The sequence below is a fragment of the Leptopilina heterotoma genome, unplaced genomic scaffold, assembly GCF_015476425.1.
Source record: "Leptopilina heterotoma isolate Lh14 unplaced genomic scaffold, ASM1547642v1 Lhet_43, whole genome shotgun sequence".
NCBI classification, from domain to species: Eukaryota; Metazoa; Arthropoda; class Insecta; order Hymenoptera; family Figitidae; genus Leptopilina; species Leptopilina heterotoma.
In genome coordinates this window covers 1,209,684-1,235,091 of record NW_025111081.1, presented here as the reverse complement: position 1 = coordinate 1,235,091, position 25,408 = coordinate 1,209,684, and the positions used below count along the sequence as shown (strand labels likewise).

The 25,408-nt window shown below is 27.6% G+C and overlaps 5 protein-coding genes across 7 annotated transcripts in view; 3 read left to right on the top strand and 2 right to left on the bottom strand.

The window, feature by feature from the left end:
- LOC122506620 overlaps positions 1-23,779 on the top strand; it is a 46,095-nt gene extending 22,316 nt beyond the window's left edge. Inside the window, exon 2 of the mRNA XM_043618919.1 lies at positions 23,647-23,779. The gene's annotated coding sequence lies outside the window, so the exon portion shown is untranslated. The remainder of the gene's footprint in view (positions 1-23,646) is intronic.
- On the bottom strand, positions 457-13,366 carry LOC122506624 (macrophage receptor MARCO-like). The gene is made up of 5 exons (XM_043618925.1): positions 13,252-13,366; positions 12,680-12,792; positions 12,151-12,526; positions 1,053-1,184; positions 457-886 (listed from the first exon to the last, which is right to left on the bottom strand). The coding sequence occupies exons 1-3, from the start codon at positions 13,260-13,262 to the stop codon at positions 12,276-12,278; spliced, it is 375 nt and encodes a 124-aa protein (XP_043474860.1). The 5' UTR covers positions 13,263-13,366; the 3' UTR covers positions 457-886; positions 1,053-1,184; positions 12,151-12,275.
- On the top strand, positions 1,251-3,628 carry LOC122506621. Its single transcript, XM_043618920.1, has 2 exons — positions 1,251-1,750; positions 2,001-3,628. Exon 2 carries the CDS (start codon positions 2,065-2,067, stop codon positions 3,223-3,225), a length of 1,161 nt encoding a protein of 386 aa, XP_043474855.1. The 5' UTR covers positions 1,251-1,750; positions 2,001-2,064; the 3' UTR covers positions 3,226-3,628.
- Positions 13,367-14,768, top strand: LOC122506622 (collagen alpha-1(XXVI) chain-like). 3 transcript variants are annotated; one of them, XM_043618922.1, is made up of 4 exons: positions 13,367-13,743; positions 13,850-13,875; positions 14,119-14,228; positions 14,402-14,768. In XM_043618922.1, the coding sequence occupies exons 2-4, from the start codon at positions 13,862-13,864 to the stop codon at positions 14,659-14,661; spliced, it is 384 nt and encodes a 127-aa protein (XP_043474857.1). In that variant the 5' UTR covers positions 13,367-13,743; positions 13,850-13,861; the 3' UTR covers positions 14,662-14,768. The 3 variants fall into 3 exon arrangements, with proteins under 3 accessions (XP_043474857.1, XP_043474856.1, XP_043474858.1); XM_043618921.1 differs by having other exon boundaries at positions 13,431-13,479; positions 13,744-13,875; XM_043618923.1 differs by having other exon boundaries at positions 13,446-13,479.
- Positions 20,209-21,604, bottom strand: LOC122506623 (collagen alpha-1(XXVI) chain-like). Its single transcript, XM_043618924.1, has 4 exons — positions 21,593-21,604; positions 21,102-21,127; positions 20,749-20,858; positions 20,209-20,575 (listed from the first exon to the last, which is right to left on the bottom strand). Exons 2-4 carry the CDS (start codon positions 21,113-21,115, stop codon positions 20,316-20,318), a joined length of 384 nt encoding a protein of 127 aa, XP_043474859.1. The 5' UTR covers positions 21,116-21,127; positions 21,593-21,604; the 3' UTR covers positions 20,209-20,315.
- Positions 23,780-25,408: the final 1,629 nt, after the last annotated feature.

Genomic DNA, 25,408 nt, shown 5'->3' with positions numbered 1-25,408 from the left:
ATGCTTAAAGTGTCTTCGACTTTAAAATGGCTTTATATGTAAGATATTTAAAGTATATTAGGCTTTCCTAACTTATCGTTCTCAAGTATCTTACGACTCACAAGTATCTTAGAAGGTAAATATCTTACGGTGTCTTTAATAACTTATATCAAGATACATAAAGTAACTACAGAAAGTATCTTAAATATTAAGACAGTATAAACATATTAATTCTTACGTAGATATGTAAAGTGTCTTAAATTTTTTAAGATACTTCGTTTAGCGCCTTATATTAAGATGGAAAACGGATATTTACTATCTTACATCTTAGAATAAGATACATTGTAAGATACTTCTTTTTGCAGTGTATCGGATGTAAATAATTATTATACACTAGACAAAAGAATCACAATTTACATATTGTAAAAATCACGAGCTTGAAATATTTTAAGAGAAAAATTCGTTGATTATTGATGATACAAAGGCAATTTGTCGATAATATTATTATCCATATTTTTAACTATTTTTTTAAGCTTAAAAAATTGTTTCTGTTATCGAATAACATTGACAATATTATTGCATTGTTTCATTATGTATAAAAGTTTTAGAATTCTATTTATATTACTATCTCTATATAATCTATTAATATAAACTAAGTAAGCGTTTGCATTGCATGGCTAAAAAAGCCTTTCTTTTAATTATCTTCGGTGCAAAAATTTCTAAAAAATAAAAAAAGAAATTTTAAGAGAAAAATTTCTTTTGCTCTCCTAACAATATTTAATTTATTCGTGATTAGGAATAGAAAGAATTTGCTGTTTTTAACTATCGTGAATTGGAGCCGGTGCTGTGTCCCAACTCATTGAGCGTTCGACTGCGGCTTTCCATTTTGAATAACGCAGATCTCGTTCTTAAAAAGTGAAAAATTTTTAGTTCATAGTTTTTAACAATAATATAAAATATAAAAAAATATAATTATAATATAAAATAAATAATAATAAAATTTCAAATTCAATTAAGTTTAAAGTAATATTAAATTAAATATGTATAAAAAAAATTATTTTTTTATATTTTACCGTCTTCTCCAATTTGAGGGGAGAATTTCGTAATTTGTGATGCATCGACATCAGTGATTTCTATGAGATTTGCTCCAATACCCGCCAATATTGCTGCACCCAAAGCTGTTGTTTCAAACATTTTTGGACGCACTGAAAAACGAAAAAAAATATACTTTATAATAATTTGTTATAGTCAGCAAAAATATATATCCCCACCTGTATTGTTTCACATTCGATATGAGCTGCAAACGTTTTTGCAACTCAGTCTTATTCCTGCCTTTAAAGTGTAATATTAAATATTATAATAAATTGTCACTCTCAGGAGTGTTGAAAAGTAAAGTGTGTCTATTTTATAAATTAGACCGTAACATTTTGGCGATCCTGCCAGGATAGCAACAAACGACGTAAAAATAATTCGTCAAACTGTGCTATCTTCGAGTGTGAACCTGTTTTTCTACGGAAAATATTATTGTTCAATCAAAGGAGGAAAGGCTCCGTGGATACTCTACGGATATCTTCGAGAAATTTGTTACGTGATATTGAGGTGTTTGAGCTTGTCGATCCAGACAATAAGACTCAGAAGAAGACGACTTCTGGAGGAATATCATCCAATTGGAGATCCAGGCAGATACGTCAGCCGCTTACTTGGGGTGTTCTGCAGCAGTGTCTACGGCCACTCTTTACACATCACCAGGGTCCAGAAGAAGCAGAAATACGTAAGATTTATTCAACGAATGAATCATATTTGATTTATGTTTGATTTATTAAATGGTAACTAGACTACGCGTGTTAGTAAGTCTTAGTTTCCTCAATAAAATAATACTATTTCTCTGATTAACCTTGTTGTAAGTGTGTAGCCACTTGAACAAGTGAAGAGAATTAAACACACAAATAATTATTGTTACGCGAAATATTCACTTACACCCGAAACAAAGTAATTTTTATACTAGCATATCACATTTATAGGGATTTTAAACACACAAACTATACATCTGACACAGACTCTGACTCGACTGACGAAAGTTTAAATATGGAGAACGAATCAAAAACCACCCTTAATCCACCTGGAACATCAACAACGCCAAATACGGAGCAGATTCTTTCATCAATTGTGGATCAACTTTCAAGATTAAATGTAGGAGTTACGAGTTTAGTTCATGAGAATAATAACAGGAAAGATGAGATAATAACATTAGGCAGAAAATTAGGGTTAAATCCTACGGAAGAAACAGATAACGAATCAGAAAATGCATCCCATAACGAAAGTCATTTCGGTGATAACGAATCGCAATCCGATGTTCAACAACAAGCAAATAGAATAAATAATCAAAAAATAATGCAAAATCAAAATTTAAGAAAAATTGCCGCTAAAGATATAATTAGAACTATTAAAACATTAACGGGACAAGATGATTGTGGAGTTGAAGATTTTATAAAAAACGTTAAAAGAGCAAAAGGACAATGTTACCAACCAGACCTATTATTAGATTTTATAATTTCTGAAAAAATTACCGGAAACGCAGAAAGAGCAATACGATACTTAGATTTAGACAGCTATGCAAAACTTTTCAATGCTTTACGTGCAAATTTAACGCAAATCGGTTCAGTGTCAATGCTTCGATCAAAATTATTAAATTGCAAACAAAACCTTACCGAAGATATTCAAAGTTTCAACAATAAATATAGAAAGATTTGTCATGAATTAAAATACGCAATTCAATCAGAATACACAAACACAATTAAACGACAAGTTGCAATAGAAAATGAAGAAAGTGAAATTTTAAAAAGATACATGATGAACATTCGTCGAGACATAGGATTACAGATAAAAGCTCAACGACCGCTAAATTTAAATGAAGCTCAAATGCAAGCATTGGAATTAGAATTATGGTTTCAAGAAAGTGATTATCAGAATTTGTCAAATAAAATAAATGCACCTGCAGTGCACGTTCCAACACAGATAAAGCAGGTATCATGTTACAAATGTGGAAAGACGGGACATATGACAAAAGAATGTACTACATCAGCAAATTTTCGCGACGGCAGGTTGCCGAAGAGACCACCGGAAGTTATCAGAGTGACACGCGAAGACCAAGAATTTTCAGACTTTCAGGTAATGACAGAGGAAGAAATGCAACACCACGAGCAATACGAAAAGAATGTCGAATATCAACCTTGTGTGGACGATTAAAATCTGTATACGGAAGAGCTGATAACGGAGAAGAATACAGATTATTAATAGACTCAGGAGCATCAATTAACGTAATAAAAGAACATAAAATACCCAGAAATAATTACACGACATTTAAAATAAAAAAGAATTTCTGTATGGGAAAAGATAAATACCAATCAGAATATGCTATTCATTTAAATTATTTCGGCAAACAACAATTATTTCATATTGTCGATGAAAATTTCCCTTTACCTGAGGATGGAATAATTGGATTACCATTTTTACAGAAATATGAAAAGTACGCTATTACTCCAAAATTCCTTATCATAGAAAAGTGGAAGACACCTTTACATGAAGATGGATATTTTGTAGAGCAAAATAAAATGCGGATTTGCAACATCGTAATGAATAAAGAAGATGGTGATATTTTAGTAGAAGGTCATTCAAATATTCCTACCGGACTTTATACAATACAAAACGGAATTATGAAGGCACCTGTTTATAATTATTCGAACCAACCATTGGAAGTGCCAAACAAAATTAAAGGAATACATATAGAAAAAATTGATTACGACATCACAAACCACAAAACGCTAAAGAATAAAACGATATTAAAACCTGAAGCACTGCCTGAACGATTAATTGATTTAAAAAATAAAGCAAGATTAGCTGATTTAGATAAAAATACAAAAGAAGATCTTTGGAGAATAATCGAAAATTATCACAGCAATTTTACCCTAGACAACGACGAAACTCCCTGTTCAAATTTGACTAGTAACAAAATTGTATTAAAAACTGGAAAAATAATCAATGACTTTAGAAAATTAAATGAGGATACGGATCAAGATGTTTACCCTTTGCCAGTGACTGAAGACGTTCTTTCACAGTTAGGAAAAGCAAAATTCTTTTCAGCATTCGACCTGTCTTCAGAATTTCACCAAATTCCGATGGAAAAAGAAAGTAAACAATATACAGGATTCAGCACAACTAGAGGACATTATCAATTTATCAGAATGCCAATTGGTTTAAATAATGCACCAGCCACATTTCAAAGAATGATGGACCACGCTTTTCAAGGATTAATTGGTGATGCATGTTTTGTACACTTAAATGATATTGTTATTTTCGGATCTACATTAGAGGAACATAATAAAAATTTAACCAAATTCATGGAAAGAGTAAAAACATTGGGATTAAAATTACAATCGGATATGTGTGAATACCTTCGGCCAGAATTGGAATATTTAGGACATATTATGACAGATAAAGGAGTAAAACCAAATCCTTTAAAAATACAAGCAATTCAAAAATTTAAACAACCAAAAAACGTGACAGAAATGCAATCATTTTTAGGACTAGTTGGATACTACAGAAAGTTTATTAAAAACTTTGCACATATAGCTAAACCACTATCAAGATTAACAGCGAAAGAAACTGATTTCGATTGGACAAAAGACTGTAGTAAAAGCTTTAAGTTATTAAAAGATTTGCTGTGTAAATCACCAGTATTAAAATATCCAGATTTTAGTAAAAGATTTGTTTTGACAACAGACGCCAGTAATGTAGGAATAGGAGCTGTACTTTATCAAGATGGACATCCTTGTTGCTATATTTCAAGACTATTAAATCAAGCAGAACAAAATTACAATACAGCAGAAAAGGAATTATTAGCAATCGTGTAGGCTACAAAAAGACTAAGACAATATTTATTGGGACGGACATTTACTATTCAGACAGATCATAAAGCACTAATTTGGTTACATAATTTAAAAGATCCTAGTTCAAAATTATTAAGATGGAGATTACGCTTAGAAGAGCTCGAATACGATATAGAATATGTTAAAGGAAAAGAGAATGAAGCAGCTGACTGCCTATCAAGATTATTTCCAATACAAGACGAGGACAGAGAAAAAGTCACATCAGCAGAAAGATCAGAAGACAATGAACTTAGTTCAACACAAGAAGAAGAAGACATGACACCCGATATACGGAGGTTTGATGACATTCCACAAACAAGCGATAATAAAAATGATATTATAACCGAACATTATGACGAACCAGATGTTTTAACACAAAATTTTGAAGTATGGAAAAAGAACAAAGAAACTGGAAATGTTACAATAAAACCTAACGTTCAAGGAACATTATGCAAAACAAGACTAACAAAAGATTTACCCCCATTCAAAAAAGAAAACAGGTTAAAATATTTTGAAAATCGAGTTAAAGAATTTATAGATAGAAAAATGATTTCACCAATTCTGAAGTACCCAAAATTAATCTATCAATGGAAAAAGAAGCACGAAAAATGGTTAATTAAAGCTACAGAGAAATAATACGACAAGACAGCATTTACGACAACAAATAATACTATTACATCATACACACTAGATTAACACAAGATTTTAAATGTAATACACTGTTAGAAAAAACCAAAATTGTATCTCTTAAGTATACACCTAAATTAAATAGAATAAACACAAAATGTAACCTACGATTTACCACTCGACATAAACTAAATTGACAATCACAAATTTGAATTAATTGTTTAAAACAGTTTGTAAATCTTTGAGTAAAAAAATTAGGACTAATATGTGTAACAATAAAATGAATAATGTTGACGTCGTTATATCCTACGAACGACAACCACATAGAAACTCAGAAGTACATATTAAACATTATTTAAATAAAAATGTAAAACTTAGGTTTTAGGGACTAAATCCTATCTAGCGAGAGGGATGTTATAGTCAGCAAAAATATATATCCCCACCTGTATTGTTTCACATTCGATATGAGCTGCAAACGTTTTTGCAACTCAGTCTTATTCCTGCCTTTAAAGTGTAATATTAAATATTATAATAAATTGTCACTCTCAGGAGTGTTGAAAAGTAAAGTGTGTCTATTTTATAAATTAGACTGTAACAAATTTAATGTTAACAACATTATTCTAATATATTGAAGAAAAATATTTGATTTATAATTTATTTTTAATTGAATTTTATTTTTATAGATTTCCTAAACACAGAATAATTATTTTTTTAAACTTTTTAATAATTTTTTAACTTGCAAAATTATCCTCATATTATTTTACATTATATTATAAGTAAATAATTAATACATAAGTTAAAATTAGTTTTTTTACTATACAAGTATTTTGTATTTTGTTTTCTAAAAAATTATTATTTAAAATGAGACCATTTAGTAAAATTATTAAAATTTTAAACAAAATTTAGAAGTTATTTAACTTGATCCTTTTTCAATTAATTTATATCCTAGCAATTATTTTAGTTTTACAAAATATGGAATTCTTTGTTTAAAAAGTTAAATATGTAAGGGAAGTGTTCCGGTTGTGGGCACCCTTTTGTTTTTGCCTCATAACATTTGTCCATGTGCATATTATACAAATATATGTGTACGAATTTAAAGCTAGAGGTCTAAGGTGACTGTCAGTGAAGGAATTAAATTGATTCCTTTAAATAAAAAAGTTTTATTAGAAATTTAGTGAAATGGGAATTTTTTGACAAAAAAAATTTTGTACCCGGTTGTGGGCACCCTTGAAAAATCCGCTAAAAATGGAAAAATATTAAAGGAAACCAACACAAATAAAGAAGAAATGAAAGTTTCTTTATTTTAAGAGAATTTGCTGGGATAAAGAACAAAAATGATGACACGTTTTCACACTATGCTCATAGCTAACAAAAGCATAATGCTTGCATGTGAAGTAGCTAGTACTCATAACATAACGCACTTCTAATGCACTGAACGACTATATTCATCGCATTTAATGGAGTTTGCGGCTGTCACTTTCCTTGGCAGAAAGTTTAGACAGATGAGACAGTAGTCCTCATCATTGTCAGATGGTAGAGCCTCCTTAACATAAAGGTGCCCACAACCGGGAATGACAGTCATTTTTTAAAAAGACCAACACATTTTGTGATGCAGGATTTTGGTTAAACACGAAGGTAAATCACAAAATATAATAACAACACTGCAAAAAAAAAATTAAACCCTTTTTTTCTGAACGAATCTACACCCATATGTTGCTCTTCGAAAACAATACAAAATTACTTTTTTATTTATTTAATGCAAATTTTCTTTATTATGCTCACAGCTATTACACAAATGCATATATTTGTTTCGTTATCAATACGAAAAGTCCGTATTGTCAACGAACACGACTTGCAATACTTAGATCAGTAAAGTCTGCTTGCCGTCGAAGTTTACGTAGGGGTGCCCACAACCGGAGGGTGCCCACAACCGGCGCACTTCCCCTAAGCATTTTTTGACTTTTTATATTCAATTAAAATTTTCATTAAAAAAATTATTTTTAAATTTAAAATGAAAGTCTGAAGTAACAATTTTTTCGAAATTTAATTTTCCTTGAACAACAAGAAAGTTTAACAGCAATATATATGTAGTAATTGAACAAAATTTATCGGATTCACTTGAAATTACATAATTTCTCATTTTATAAAAATTTAAAATTTAATTAAAATTTAAAATCCAATTTGTCGCGGACTTTTTTTTAATTTATCGGATTCAGTGATTTTTGGGCGAATTTGGCAAAGTTTCAAAATTATTAATTGCTATGTGGGATTCGCGCTCCGTGTGTTGTTGCGCGCTTCGCGCGCAAATGTCTCACTTCGCTCGCGGTGGTCTGCAATTATTGTGCATTATTATATTGTATTCTTGTTCTTGTTTCCTATTATATGTTTCATAAAACATTTTTTTTTCTTAAAGTTACTACGACTTTAAGGATTACATTCTCATCACATGTTTTTGTTTGCTGATGATTGCGAGATTAAGTGGATTGAAATGTTTATTTTTCGCTATTTTGAAATTTGCATTTAGGAAATCTGATGTCAAATTTGTAATTAGTATCAAAAATGGTTAAAATTTCTTTATATAATTTAAAGTTTTAAAATAATATAAATTGAAAATTTAATTCTAATTAGTTTTTTAGATGTGTCATAATAATTATTTGTATAAAAATTACTTAAATTGAAATGGCTTTAAATTGTTTAGAATAATCAGCTCGTTTTATAAAAAAATATGCTTTCTTTTCTACATTCTCCATCACATGAGAAAGAATTATTTTTTTAAACGTTTGTTAATAATGAGAAAAAAGAGTAATGCAATTTCATTTACGTATTTCATGTCAAGTGTTTCATTTTCACCTCCTCCGTGGAGCTATATATAGCTCCTTTTTTCTTAAGGGTTAGATTTTCTCAAGTGGACTTTAAATTTTCAAAAGTTGAAATTTATCAGTGTAAATGTGCAAAAAGATAGTTCTATTAGAGTTACGAATAACCTGTAAATTTTATTAAAAAATATTTAATTGTTTATTTTTTATAAACAATTGAAATTTTATTCATAACATTTTTAAAAAATGCATAACTTTGACAAAAATTGACGAAACTTGATGATTCTTTTTGCAAATTAACTATGAAATTCCAAACTTTATAAAAATAATGTTTACTCCATCGAAGCTCTTAATTTGTTATAAAAAATGATTGTAGGACAAAAGTTCCAATTTAAAAGTTCCAAACCAGAAATTCCAATCCAAAAGTTTATAACGGGGAAATTTATAGTTATGTATAATTTATTGAATTAAAACTATTGCATCGTTAACCCGAAATTCAAACCCTATGATCTCAGAACTCTAATTTACAAAGGACACAAAATTTAACAAAATCTCATTAAAGGGGGGAACTGCTGAGAATGAAAATCGCGATGCATCGATCTCCAGTGATAAATAAATTTAAAAACCTTCGTTGAATGAACTCGCCAACAACCAACGGCGTCTCCAAACTCCAACGGTCAATTCGAACACAATTAGCAAAGAAAATAATTTAAAGGTGAAAACACCAAATAAAATAGCAAAAATTATTCAAAAAGAAACTGATAATTTATTAAGAAATTAAAATAAAATATTAAAAATGGCAATAATTCAACTTTAAAATATCTTTGATTTTCGCACACACGAAATTACAAATTCAGACCAATTACAATTTCAAACTCAACCAGCTCGATTGATATCTGGGCGACGAGTGTTCCTCCGATCCGCGGCTTTTCAGGAAACCAGCAGCGAATTTGGGAAAACTCCTTCCTTATCACACCTCATGATTTTTCCTATGAATCCTTCCTTGTCGAATATCAACGATACCTATTAGAAAGAAGGGAAAGGGTCGCTAAAAGGCATGTGACATCTCCCTCTTATCAAACAGACGAGAAATCATTCAGGGAAGGGACACTAGGTGAGATAGACACAAGACGCTGACCAACGGACTATACCAAAATTGGGAAAAATGCGACGGAACGATAGAAAAGACGGAGACAAAGTCACTAACTATAGCACTGGACTCAGAACGAAAATTTGCCTATACAAGTAACGATTTACTTCGTTACAAGTTCCAATATGAAAAAGTCCCAATATACAAAATGTCCAATTTAAAAAAGTTCCAAAGTGAAAAAGTTCCAAAATAATAATTTCCAATATAAATAATTTCCAAATTTGAAAATATCAAAGTAAGCAAGTACCAAAGTAAGCTTTCTAGCTGCATTAAATTTTTCACAATTTCACTCCAAAGTTAGAAGCTTTGGCAAAAAAAAGTACAAAAAAATCAAATCTGAAGAACTTTTCTAAAAATTAATCAAATTCGTTTGACACTCGTTACTTTGGAGTCGTTTTTCTCGAAATCTTTTTTTCGGACCGTAGGTCCTTTTAACTTTCCCTGGCACATATTTTGAAATAAATATAAAAATTTAATACATATAAATAAATAATGCAAATAATAAAAAGATATTACAAAATCGAAAATCACATAAGAAACAGAAGAAAATTAAAAATTAAAAGGTTAAATTAAATTAAGAAAATTAAAAGGTTATATTATAGCAACATGTAAACAAAATATTTAAATGCAGTGAATACAGTATAAAAAAGTTTTTAAACTCGTAGTTTGAATTTTACAAAAAATGTTGGACATTTTTATATTTGGAAATAAAAATAATTGGAACTTTTGGCTTTTGGAAGAAAGAATTATTGGAACTTTTGGACTTTGGAACAAAGAATCATTGGAACTTTTTTTTGAACTTTTGTCCTCCAACCTAAAAAATAATTATTTATTATAAACAAATTAAAAATAGAACGTGTTCTGGATAACCATTTTCAATTTTATAAATAAGAACTTTAAGAGAATTTATTAAGGATTACATATCAAAAAGAAAAAATTGTTTCAAGCAAATATTTTATTAATTATGAATTTTTTGTAAGCGCGCGCAAGCTCCGTGATGTGAGTTTTCGCGTCTGACGAATGTCGTGTGCCCCGCTTTGCACGCTTTAACTTGTTTATTTTAAAAGGTTTTCTTTCATAATTTTTTTCAAATTTGGTTTGTATGTTTTGAACTAAAATTCAATTGGAATACTTGTTTATAATAAAATTAGTAATATATTATTTTATTTATATTTATTTATGTAATCTATTTTAAGTTTATATTGTTTAATTGTTTTCAGTTGAATATTTCTTGCTTCCAGAAAAACAAGTTTTAACTAATTTTTTTGTATTATATAATTTAAAAATATTTTTAATTTACTTGTAAACTTCCGTACCTATTAAAATTAAAAAGTAGTAATACAATATATTTTACTACTAAACAGATAAAAAATTTTTATGAGTGTTTTAATGCAATCTGCTCGGTAAGCATAATGTGGTAAAATTTTGTTCAAAACTACGTGAAGGTAAAAAAAATTTTACTCAAACTGAAAGGATTTTTATAATCCAGGTGATTGGATCTCAATCTATTTAATGTCACTATGTACCTTCTAGGCACTTCCAGACCCTGGAACCAAGGTTTCTTTGTTTTAATGGTAATGTTTGAAAAATATCTATTCCGAGAGGGTTGTTCTCCATAAAAGGGCCAGAGAACCCTTTTCCAATTTTGAAAGTCGTAATTCGTTAAAGGGATTAAATCTGCAATAGGGTAGGCCAAGGATCTGCCGAATGGGAGCTCAGCAGATTTTTTTGCCCAATTGTCGGCCATTTCATTACCCAGGATCCCACAGTGTAATGGAATCCATAAGAAATTAATTGTAAAATTTCTAGATATAAGGGTTGATAACTGTTTGATTATTTTAATTGAGATTGGATGCAGGTTCTTCATGCAGAAAAGATTCCTAAGATTCATTAAGTAGGATCTGGAATCTGACAAAATTAAGATGTTGTCAAAATCCATATCAGAAGCGTACTTCAAAGCGGAATTAATTGCATAGAGCTCACATGTTTCTATTGTTGTAATTCGACCCAAACTAACACCAAAATTAACATTAGTGGCAGGTACAACAAAGCTTGCACCTGACACATATTTCACAGGGTCTTTAGATCCGCCAGTGAAGATCTGTAAACTATCCGGGAAACGAGTTTGTATTACATTATTAAGTGCATGAGAGGGCTGTTGACTATCTTTAATTTCAGATCCCGAATCAGTATCTATTATAATTTTGAAGGGAATGTTTAGGTCATCCCAGGATAGGTCAAAGTATTGTAGCTTTTTGGTGCGTAATTTTTTGTCTGTAAGTTGGTTGTCCTTTACTAAAAAGCCCCGCCATCACGGCAAGGTCTACCAAACATATCCATGATGTCAGTCATGTCTGGAAGTGGATAAGCATCCACTAAACATAGCACATCGAAGACAATGAAGAACACAATTCATCTTTTAACTTGACAGCGGTTTTTTTATTTATTCTTTTTTATTTAAAAAGAGAATAATTTACAATTTTATATGGCGAAAGAAAAAAAACGGTAGGCTATTTTTGTAATGCAGATTCACTTTTTTGAGTATCCGAAGCGGCAACAATTTAAAATATATTTATTCACATTCAATTTTAAAACATTTATTTAAATAAAATATAATGTAAAATTATATTTATATATATATATATAAAATTACCGTAATTTCCATGGACATGTTATCACAACTTAAATTATAGAGAATTTAAGAACACTACTCCTGGTTCGTCAATTTGCACCCTGAAATACTGGAAGTCCAGGATGTCCCACATCTTCTCTTTGACCCTAAGGTCCTTGAGGGCCAGGATTTCGCTTTTCTTCTTTTAGAAATACAGGTCCAAAAAGATCATCATTTCCTGGTTCTCCTTTTTGTCCCTTATGACCAGGATATCCGTCTTCTCCTCTTTGTCCTTTAACACCTTTATATCCAGAAAATCCAGGATATCCTCGAGGACCAGAAATTCCAGGAACTCCAGGTTCTCCTTTTAATCCTTCAAATGAATATGGGCAGCAGCAATCTAATTCATTTTTCTTTTCTGTAAATTAATATTTTTTATGACTCTTTCCTAAATACTGAATTTAAAAAAAATCAAATGAGAAGAAAAAAATTAAATTCTATTCCTAAATTTGATTCTGTATACGTATACGTTATTTGTATTTTTCAATTTTTTTCTTTTTTTGTTACATACCCCTCAAAATATTGGTACAAATTTGTTGAATTCGTTCTTCTTCATCATCAACTGCTATTGTTAATTGTATTGCGACAAAAGTGAGAATCGCGAATAAGAAATATTTTCCGTTCCTAAAAAGAAATTGTATTTATTTAAATTTCCGTTGTTTTTAAAATGAACAAAGCATGCGATTCAAAAGGACAAAAGTGTTTGAATTTGAAATTTTGAAAAAATTCAATTCTAAATCAATTTAATTAGAAATTTTAAAAAAAACCTAAACTTAAAAAAAATTTAATAACTAAAATTCAATTATTTTCAAAAATTTTAATAAAATTCTTAACAAAATTTTAATTATTTTCAATAACTATTCAATTAGTTAAAAAAAATTCAATAAATTTTAACCCTCATGATTTCTCGAAGACAGAAAGTGAAAAGAATGTTCTTTCAAGTCAATTATCAATATAAACTTCTTAATTATTAAATGAAAAAGTATTTGATAATTATTATGCAGAATAAAGAATTCTTTTTTTGTAAATTAAATTATAAATTTTTAGTTCAATTATAGACATTTTTTATTTGATGAAACTTACTTGAAGTCCATGTTGTCAGTCTCCTGAATTTAACACTTTAGAAATTGTTAATAAAAATACTCTAATTTCTAATTTTTATTTTACTGATTCAAACACAGTGTCTCGTCGAAAGAGAGGGGATGGAAGTCATTGGGTATCGCTCCAGGGTCTGAAGCTGCTTTTATACAGTATTTTTGTCAAGCGAATCGACTGAATTAATTTTCATTGCCAGATCGCGAAATTTGATTGGTTTCGGATAGTTTTTTTATTTCCACATAAATTTAAAGTGTCAATAGAATTTTTATCGAAGCCAATCAAATTTAACCACTAGATCGAGAAAATTTACTCAGTCAATTGTTGCATCAGAAAAACACAAGTGCGTCGCCAAATTCTAGTGTTTTGCTGATGCAATAATTGACTGAATGAATTTTCACATTTGAGTGCGGCTAAATTTAATTGGCTTAGATCAACATTCTATTGACAGTTTAAATTTTTGAAACGAAAATACCGCAGGTATAAAAGCTCCTTCGACACCGAACATTGTGTTTGAGTCAGTAGAATAAAAATTATAAAACAAACCAAGTATTTTTATTAATTACTTCTTTGTTACCAAAACCAGGCGACTGACAACATGATGCACTTGAAGTAAGTTTAACGACAACAAAATTTTTTTAACAACAAAAATCTTCATAATAATTATTAAATTCACTTTCATTTGATAATTAAGGAGAGTATTTATATATTGATAATTGACTAGAAAAAGCATTCTCTTGACTTGCGGCGTTAAAGAAGGAGAAAGCAGATAGAAGAGAACAGAAGACTCCTTTGTCCTTTTCTATCACATGCTTTGTTAATTTTAAAAATTAAATAAATGCAATTTCTCTTCAGGAGCGGAAAATATTTCTTATTCGCGATTCTCACCTTTGTCGCAATACAATTAACAACAGCAGTTGTTGATGAAGACCGAATTCAACGAATTTGTACCGATGTTTGGAGAGGTAAGTAACAAAAGAAGAGAAGAAGAAAATTGCAATAATTACAAATAATAAATTTTTGTTGAAAAACATAATAAAATTGAGAAATAAAATTAAATTTTGTTTATTAAATTTCACATATAATTTGCCAAATTCAGTATTTAGGAAAGAATCACTATAGAAATATTAATTTACAGAAAATAAGCTAGAATTGGAAGTTTGCTACTGCCCACCTGTACAGCGGCCAACGCGCGGAGAAACTGGACCTAATGGTCCTAGAGGAATAACAGGAAAACCTGGAAGTGAAGGTGGTCCAGGAGAGAAAGGAGAATCCGGATCTCCTGGCCTTGTGGGACAAAAAGGAGAAGTAGGAGATGATGGTCTTCTGGGACTTCGTCTTCTGAAAGGAGATAGAGGAGATCCTGATCTTCAAGGACCTCAGGGTCAAAAAGGGTAAAGGGGACATCGAGGTTAATCAGGATTACCTGGTCCAAAAGGCGAACAAGGAAATTCTTTATACAATTAAAAAAAATAAAATCAGAATAATAAAAGAGATTTACATAATTTTTATCTTTTCTTGAATTTTCCTTACATCCTCAATTTCGGATTCAGAAGCAAGAAAATTTTTTATTGTACAATAATCCGCCATGTATGTAAACGAAAAAATATTTTTAGTTCTTTGCGAAAATTTTGAAATCCATTTGTTTACAAGGTTTACAATATTCAATTAATTGTACGTTAAATTCGATCATTTGGAAAAATTCTTCTATATATATTAGAAAATATCATGAAGTATTTTGAAAAAAAATTTAAATTAAAGTTATTGAAAAAAAACCACTTCCGACAGAATTTTGATGCAGGGTGTCTACTAACTGGGAAATAGTCGGAAATTTAATTTGACCGGAAATATAGCAGGAATTTTATGCCAAACCGGGAATTTTGTCACCAAATTAAAAAAAGTTTTATTATTTTAATTCGTGTTTTAAAAAAACCGCTTTCTATTTCAATTTTTATTCATAAATACTCTTCTCTAAATTTCAATTAGTTAAAAATAATTAATTTGATAGTAAAAAAGCGGTCAATGATTCAAATATAGTATGTAAATAAATTTTTAAAAAATTATCCAATTAATAGAAATTTTGTGAAATTCACTTTTAAAAACATTAAATTTGTTAATGAATTCCATTAAAAAATTTTTAAAAAATCGAATTTTTAAAATATTTTAATTTATTTTTAATGCAATTTTTTCATTTTGTAAAGAATTCAATGGTCATAAAATAAAATCCTTTTTTAATTATTATTTTTCTTAAAAGTTGATGGATTTTGAAATCCATGCATAATTTTGAAGAAAATATATTTTTGATTCTATAAAAAAATTACCAAATGAAAAAATTAATTTTCATAATTTTTAAAGCATTTTTTTTGAAGGAAATCTTTGTTTTTAGCGTTTGTAGACTGAAAATGGTAAAAAATAACATTGTTATTCAATTTTTTAATTACATTTTTTTAAAAATCTAATTTATTTCAAAATTTCTAAAGAAAATTTGTCAAAATTCACTAATTTCTGTTAGAGGAATTTGAACAATTATGACGTCTCAGTTTGTGCAAAGCATGTGTTTTAAAAATGCGACTTTAAAATAGTTCAAATGGCCTTAAACAATAAATATTAAAAATATAATTATTGAGGCATTTCACGTCAGAAATATCACGATTTGTAAAGGGTATGCCCATTTTCGCAAAACTTCGTGGGATTATAGTTCTATATAAAAGACTTCTTTCCCCTAAATTTTTTCAAAAAAAAATTCAAAATTGTTGAAGATACGCTATTTTGAATTTTAATATTAATTTTATAAAATTTTGAATTTCTCGAAATATTGTTTATGGATTTTTATGAAATTTACACATTTTTGAGGTAAAAGTATATACTTTATAATGCAAATAAAGTTAATAAAAAAAAATTAATTTTTAATTAAAAAAATTTAGAAAAATTTTTTAAACAATTTTTTGTTTATTTACTCCTCTCTGAGAAAAATGTTATTAACATATTTGGATTCCTTGTGAATTCACCTTTAATTTCATAAAAAAAAATTGATGGAGACTCAACTGGTTCCGGAGATATTTAATTTTTTGTAAACAATAGTCATAGTTACAGCAGCAATGCACGACTGCGGTAACGTACTAAGCGACTTGTGCAATTCGGTGCTATGGCGCGGCGACGCTTTTTTTTACAAAAAATTCAATATCTCCGGAACCAGTTGAGTCTCCATCAATTTTTTTTATGAAATTGAAGGTGAATTCATAAGGAATCCAAATATGTTAATAACATTTTTCTCAGAGAGAAGTAAATAAACAAAAAATTGTTTTAAAAAATTTTTTTTAATTTTTTTATTTAAAAATTAATTTTTTTTTATTAACTTTATTTGCATTCTAAAGTACATACTTTTACCTGAAAAATGTGTAAATTTCATAAAAATCCATAAACAATATTTCGAGATATTTAAAATTTTATAAAATTAATATTAAAATTCAAAATGGCGTATCTTCAACAATTTTGAATTTTTTTTGAAAAAATTTGGGGGAAAGAAGTCTCTTATATAGGACTATAATCCCACAAAGTTTTGCGAAAATCGGCAGACCCTTTGCAAATCGTGATATTTCTGACGTGAAATGCCTTTATTATTTAATTTTCTACATTAATTAAAACTTCAAATTGGAGTGTATAACTATTTCTAAAAATAACAATTCTTTCAATTTTGTTTTTAGTTTTTAAATAAATTATTCAAAACTTTTACTAATATTTACAGAAAAAAATATATTAATAATTTTTGAAAGTAAACATTCAAATATTTGTCTTCTTTTACGCATCGATTAAAATTTTCCAAGAAATCACTTTAAAAATAAATGTTGTTTAAATATTTCCTAAAATTCCTATTAACGCTTTAAATAATCAATTATTTTTCTAAAATTTTAACTAAACTTTTTTATAATAATATAATATAATATAAAAAAATTATTAGTGGAGACTGGGGCGAAAAGTTAAACTGCCAAAACAGTTAAAATTCATTATCTTTCGAACGGAAATAGTTAGAGCATTGCAATTTTAATTATAGAAGGGTGTTATCACCCTAATTAAATGTCCGGAGTTATGTTACATTCTGCTAATATTTGTGGTGTCGATATTTAAAATTTTTTTCACCCTACTTTTGAAAATTTTTTCGTAAAAGATAATATCAACTTTTAAGTATTTTTTTTGCATTTATTCTCACCGCGATTTATTTATTTCATTACTTGGGTCCCCTGAAAAGATACCTCAAGGTATTTGCTAAATATCTTTAGTCGCAGATTTTTTATATTTGTTGTTAAAGCCAAAAACGCACCCTGGGGCGAAAAGTTAAATGTATTTTTACATGATGTTAAAATTGTTTTTTATTTTTCGTTCTTTTGGGTTTATTTGTTTAAAAATTATTTATTTGACATTAGGCAAGTACTCTGTCAAAAAACAAGACCGTTCACGTGAAATAAACCAAAATTTTTTTTTCTTTTTTTTGAAATTTTCTTTTTTTAACTTTATAACTGTTCTACAGCTTTTGTTAAATAAACACAGATCTTTTATTAACTAAATTACTTGTTTTTATATACTTTAACTCATATACTCCTTTAACACCTATCAGAAAACAGTTTTAGTAGGCTAAAAATAGAATTTAACATTTTGCCCCAGCCAAAAAAAAAAATTCAAAAAAGGACAAATCCTGTATTTTAAGCTAAAATTTCACAAACTTTATTATTGAAAGTTGTAGGGGAGAAGTTGCCCTACAATATTGATATATAAATATTTGTATCTAAGCGGATTATATTGTCTAAAAAATTATTTATGCAAAAATTAACTTTTCGCCCCAGTCTCCCCTACATATAATATTATAAAAATTTCAAAAATAGTGAAATTTTATGAGAGTTATGTTTATAACTTTTTTAAATAATTGAATTTCAAAATGTTTTGATTTGAAATTTTTTATGAATTTATTAGAAATTTTTAAAAACTTGAATTTTTGAATTATAATTCAGATTCCTGCTGAATTACTTACAAGTTAATTTTTTCATACACATTTAGTTAATAATTTAAAATGATTGAATTAGAAAAAAATTTTAGTTAAAAATTTTAGAGAACAATTTTTGAGAAATTACAAATAAATAGGAATTTAATAAAATTGAATTTTTGTTTAATTATTTCTTAAAATAATTATTACGCTTCAAATATAACTATTTTCTAAAATTTTAACTGAATTTTTTTTATAATAATCAATTTTACTCTTAAGTAATTTAATTCTTGAAGAACTTTAAAAAAAATAATAACATATAATTTAGAATATTTAAATACAAAAACTTCAAAAATATATTTTAATTTTATAAGAGTTGTGTTTATAATTTTTTTAATACCTAATTATATTTCAAAAGGTTTAAAATTTGTGATTGCAAATAAAAAGGAATTTTGTTAGAATTAAATTTTGAAAAAGTTTCAAATTCTAATCTTTGAAAATCCCATTTTATACTTTTAATTAATAATTTTGTCGCGAACTAATATTTTCGAAAATAATTATAATTAAAAATTTGATTAATTCAATTTTATTAAAATGTATTGATACCAATTGAATTTCTGCAAAGAATTTTACTATTTCTAAAAGTAATTGAATCCTTCCAAAGAATGTTATTATTTATGAAAATAATTGAATTCTTGAGAAGAATTTTAATAAAAATGTTTAAGTTAATAAGCAATAATAATTAATTATGTACTTAATAAGTAATGAAAATTTAACTTGCTCAAGAAATAAATAAATACCAATTATTTGAATATTCAGAAATTTAATATTATAAAAATTTAAGAGAAGTCCAATAATTATAATTATTGAATAATAATATTGTATTATAACTTTTAGAAGCAAAAAATTAATTTAAAACTTTAAGAGGGACTTTATATTTTTAAAAAAATTATAATTAAGGTGACTAACTTCCCTTGATTATTTTCGAAAAATTTAAATAATATTCTTTAAAAGAATTTATTTTTTTTAATAGAATGTAAAGAAACTTCAATTGTTTCAAATATTTTCAACTATTTGTTAATAAAAATTCAATTATCTTGGAACAATAGAATTGAATAATTTCAACAATCTTATTTTTCAGAATTTGAAAGAAAAATTTTCGAAAATTCAATTTTATTAAAAAAATTTTAGTGTGTATCTTTTTTGAAATTAACTAATAAAAATTTCAATCATTAATCTTAACACTAAGAAACATGAATAAATTAGAATGACCTCTTTATAAAATTTAATTATTTATCAATTATTAAATTAAAATATTTTAAAAATTCGATATTTTAAAAATTTTTTAATGGAATTCATTAACAAATTTAATGTTTTTAAAAGTGAATTTCACAAAATTTCTATTAATTGGATAATTTTTTAAAAATTTATTTACATACTATATTTGAATCATTGACCGCTTTTTTACTATCAAATTAATTATTTTTAACTAATTGAAATTTAGAGAAGAGTATTTATGAATAAAAATTGAAATAGAAAGCGGTTTTTTTAAAACACGAATTAAAATAATAAAACTTTTTTTAATTTGGTGACAAAATTCCCGGTTTGGCATAAAATTCCTGCTATATTTCCGGTCAAATTAAATTTCCGACTATTTCCCAGTTAGTAGACACCCTGCATCAAAATTCTGTCGGAAGTGGTTTTTTTTCAATAACTTTAATTTAAATTTTTTTTCAAAATACTTCATGATATTTTCTAATATATATAGAAGAATTTTTCCAAATGATCGAATTTAACGTACAATTAATTGAATATTGTAAACCTTGTAAACAAATGGATTTCAAAATTTTCGCAAAGAACTAAAAATATTTTTTCGTTTACATACATGGCGGATTATTGTACAATAAAAAATTTTCTTGCTTCTGAATCCGAAATTGAGGATGTAAGGAAAATTCAAGAAAAGATAAAAATTATGTAAATCTCTTTTATTATTCTGATTTTATTTTTTTTAATTGTATAAAGAATTTCCTTGTTCGCCTTTTGGACCAGGTAATCCTGATTAACCTCGATGTCCCCTTTACCCTTTTTGACCCTGAGGTCCTTGAAGATCAGGATCTCCTCTATCTCCTTTCAGAAGACGAAGTCCCAGAAGACCATCATCTCCTACTTCTCCTTTTTGTCCCACAAGGCCAGGAGATCCGGATTCTCCTTTCTCTCCTGGACCACCTTCACTTCCAGGTTTTCCTGTTATTCCTCTAGGACCATTAGGTCCAGTTTCTCCGCGCGTTGGCCGCTGTACAGGTGGGCAGTAGCAAACTTCCAATTCTAGCTTATTTTCTGTAAATTAATATTTCTATAGTGATTCTTTCCTAAATACTGAATTTGGCAAATTATATGTGAAATTTAATAAACAAAATTTAATTTTATTTCTCAATTTTATTATGTTTTTCAACAAAAATTTATTATTTGTAATTATTGCAATTTTCTTCTTCTCTTCTTTTGTTACTTACCTCTCCAAACATCGGTACAAATTCGTTGAATTCGGTCTTCATCAACAACTGCTGTTGTTAATTGTATTGCGACAAAGGTGAGAATCGCGAATAAGAAATATTTTCCGCTCCTGAAGAGAAATTGCATTTATTTAATTTTTAAAATTAACAAAGCATGTGATAGAAAAGGACAAAGGAGTCTTCTGTTCTCTTCTATCTGCTTTCTCCTTCTTTAACGCCGCAAGTCAAGAGAATGCTTTTTCTAGTCAATTATCAATATATAAATACTCTCCTTAATTATCAAATGAAAGTGAATTTAATAATTATTATGAAGATTTTTGTTGTTAAAAAAATTTTGTTGTCGTTAAACTTACTTCAAGTGCATCATGTTGTCAGTCGCCTGGTTTTGGTAACAAAGAAGTAATTAATAAAAATACTTGGTTTGTTTTATAATTTTTATTCTACTGACTCAAACACAATGTTCGGTGTCGAAGGAGCTTTTATACCTGCGGTATTTTCGTTTCAAAAATTTAAACTGTCAATAGAATGTTGATCTAAGCCAATTAAATTTAGCCGCACTCAAATGTGAAAATTCATTCAGTCAATTATTGCATCAGCAAAACACTAGAATTTGGCGACGCACTTGTGTTTTTCTGATGCAACAATTGACTGAGTAAATTTTCTCGATCTAGTGGTTAAATTTGATTGGCTTCGATAAAAATTCTATTGACACTTTAAATTTATGTGGAAATAAAAAAACTATCCGAAACCAATCAAATTTCGCGATCTGGCAATGAAAATTAATTCAGTCGATTCGCTTGACAAAAATACTGTATAAAAGCAGCTTCAGACCCTGGAGCGATACCCAATGACTTCCACCCCCTCTCTTTCGACGAGACACTGTGTTTAAATCAGTAAAATAAAAATTAGAAATTAGAGTATTTTTATTAACAATTTCTAAAGTGTTAAATTCAGGAGACTGACAACATGGACTTCAAGTAAGTTGCATCAAATAAAAAATGTCTATAATTGAACTAAAAATTTATAATTTAATTTACGAAAAAAGAATTCTTTATTCTGCATAATAATTATCAAATACTTTTTCATTTAATAATTAAGAAGTTTATATTGATAATTGACTTGAAAGAACATTCTTTTCACTTTCTTCATTAAAGAAGCCCCCAGAATACAGAAAAGAACAGAAGATACTTTTGTCCTTTTTCTATCACATGCTTTGTTAATTTAATAAAAGCAAAGGAAAATTAATAAATATATTTCTATTTTCAGACACGGAAAATATTTCTTATTCGCGATTTTCGCCTTTGTCGCAATACAATTAACAACAGCAATTGATGATGACCGAATTCGAGAAATTTGTACCAATGTTTTGAAGGGTAAGTTATCAAATAAGGAATATTGAAAGTCAAATTCAGGACCCACGTAGCACCGAAACTTTCCTAAACAAGTTGTAAATCCAGATGTTCATTACATGAACATTTTGCTTCCTCTTTACGATCAGCAAAAAAAATTTGCTTCCTCGTGAAGGAAGCATTAACGATAAATATATTTCATTTTTAAATCATTTTTAATACAATTTAACATTTATAAAATAAAGTTCATTTGTCTTAATAGAAAGAATAAAATTTTGTTATACAGTAATATAAATCTAAATAAACAAAGAAATTTTTAGTTAAAAAGTGAATTTTTCAACTTTAATTGTAATTAATTCTATAATTTTCAATAGAATATATACTTTATATACATCAATCGATTCGTCTTGATGCAAAGAATAAGATTTTTGATTTATTTTTTTTATAAATAATAACATTCTATTGTACAGCAACATGATTTTTAAGAAAAAATGAATTTTTATTAAAAGTGCAAATTTTTTGTCTATAATTGGTTTTAATTCTATTAACTTCAATAAACAACTTAAAAAAATTTTTTTGAAAAAAAAAATTTTTTAGAAAAAAGTCAAAAAAAAATTTTTTTTTGAGAATTTTTTAAAGTCTATCAATCCATTTCGAGATATTTTTATGATAAATATACCTGGTAAATTTTAGCCAAATTCGTTAAAACCTCTTCGAGTTATCGTGTTCACAAAAATCGGGATCCACACACACACACACACACATACACACATATTATACATACATCCGGACAATTGTTCAGGGTCTTATATAACATAGTCCCATATAGAAGAAAATTTGTTAAAAGGATTTTTAAAAATTTTGTAAATTAAACGACTACAAAGCTTCCTCACGAGGAAGCAAAATTTATTAAATATTTACTTCACGGTTGCCACAGATCAGGGGAATCAGGGAATTCAGGGAAAAGTCAGAAATTTTTAGTAAAAGAACTGGAAAAAATTAAATCTTTAAAATTCATGAAAAAACTGAATTTTGATGTTTCTTGTTTGCCTCATAAACTATGAAATTACTATACGAATTCTAATATAAACCTTCAATTATTTCTATTTCTGACAATAATATATTTTTAAATTATTTAATTTTTCAAGAACTATTATAAAATATTATGACTTATAAATTTTTTCGAAATAATTCAATTATTTTTATAAGTTATAAAATTTCCACAGGAATTTAAATATTTAAAATTCAAAATTACAAAAAAACATGAAGTAGTCGATCACTCCGAGTCGAAGACTTGGAGTGATCGATATCTTCATGTTTTGTAATAAAATTCTTAAAATTTATTGACTTTGAATGTTTTGAAGAATTTTAATTCCAACAGCACAATAATAATAATTAAATATTTATTTAAAAAAGAAGTTACTGATGTTTTCGAATAATTTTACAATTCGAGAAATTTGTAAATAAATGTAATATGGAACATTTTTTTAAATATCAAATAATTTTTAGTGTGAATTTTAAATTAAATTAATTAAATATTAATTTTCAGAAAAGAAGCATGAATTCCAATGCCGCTGCCTACCTCAAGAACCACTAATAAAAGGAGTAATTGGACTTCCTGGAATGGTTGGTATTCGAGGATTTCCTGGAACATCTGGAATTAATGGTGTTGACGGACAAAAGGGAGAAGCCGGAACTCCTGGTCCTAGAGGACAAAAAGGAGAACCAGGAAAAGATGGTCATTTTGGACCTCTGTGTGAAAAAGGAGAGAAGGGAAATAAATGTTTTAAAATTGTATATGAATAATTATATTTAAATTTAAGGACAAAAGAGAATTTATATATATATATATATATATATATATATATATATATATATAATTGTTTTTGTATTTTTGTCTTCAATGCTTTTAAAATATTTCCATACTGCACTCTTTGCTTTTGTTAGTTTTTAAATTTCTAAATATATATAGACACTACAATAAACAAAATAACAACTACTAAATAAAAACATAACGCCGGAGTGACAATCGCTTTTTACCAAAGTGCCCTCAAAGTGTAAAATGATAAAAATGATAAAATTGTAAAGTATTCTTTTTTAAATCAAAACAAAAATAAATAAAAAAAAGAATAAGAAAATAAATTTAATTGTGTTTTATGTTTACTTGAATTTTCCCTAAATCCTCAATTTTAGAATTAGAAACAAAACCAAAAAATATTTGAATTTTTATTTTTAAAACTATTAACCCTTTAACTACGGACCGGGCGCTTTTTTCAAGCATTTTTAGACATTTTTGATTCAAAAATTAATTTTTTTCATGTAACCAGTAACCAGAAAAATTTTTCACTATAAAATATCCCCGATTAGCTATAGTTTCAAATAAATCCGATCAATTTAAAAAAATACCGACCGCCATATTGGATCCGACATTTTGAATTTTTGAAATCTGAGTTCATATTCGTAATCAGCGACCGAAAATACATTCAGGTACTCCTTTTCATATAGATAAAGGAAGAGTTAAACAAAGCGTCCACAAGGTGTCAATTTTGTGAAAAAATTCTTTTGTCGCCGTTTTGGATCGGCCATCTTGAAATTTTTAAATGTCTGGTCCATTACTTTGAAGCTTGAATATTTTGGACATGATATTTTATAGTGAAGAATTTTTCTCGTTACTGGTTACATGAAAAAAAATCATTTTTGAATTAAAAATTTCTGTACACAAGACAAGTTTTGTTTTAAAAACAAAGTTTTGTTAACTTTAAAATAAATGTTTTTCTTACTATTGTGTAGGATGATGATAAATAATAAAAATAATAAGTTTATAACTTAACAAACACAAAGCAATTTTAATTAAAATAGAAAATCACTCAAATATATACCCAGATAACCAGCATACTAGTACGATGCATAAACAATACGACTATGGCGTATTAGTCGTACTGGTACTGTACTCGCCATCTACCTTCGCACGGTAACAGCTACTGTACTAGTATGTCGTACCAGTATGCTTATGCTCGTATAATACGAGTACGATAATAGTATGGTGTACTAAAGGTTTTTGTAATTTAGTTTATCGTACGGTTACTGTATTCGTACTATACTAGTAGCGCGTGTAAAGCCTTTTATATCCCTCCCCCTCTTGTGCTTTAGTCTGTATTAAGTATTAACTATTTTAATTTAATATTTGATGATAAATTTTCTGAAAGAATCATTACTAAGATCAATTTAATTTTGAAGTAATTTATATTTTTATAAAAAGAGTTATTTTTTTGTACCTAAAGATATTATGTAAATCATGTAACTTGTAACCA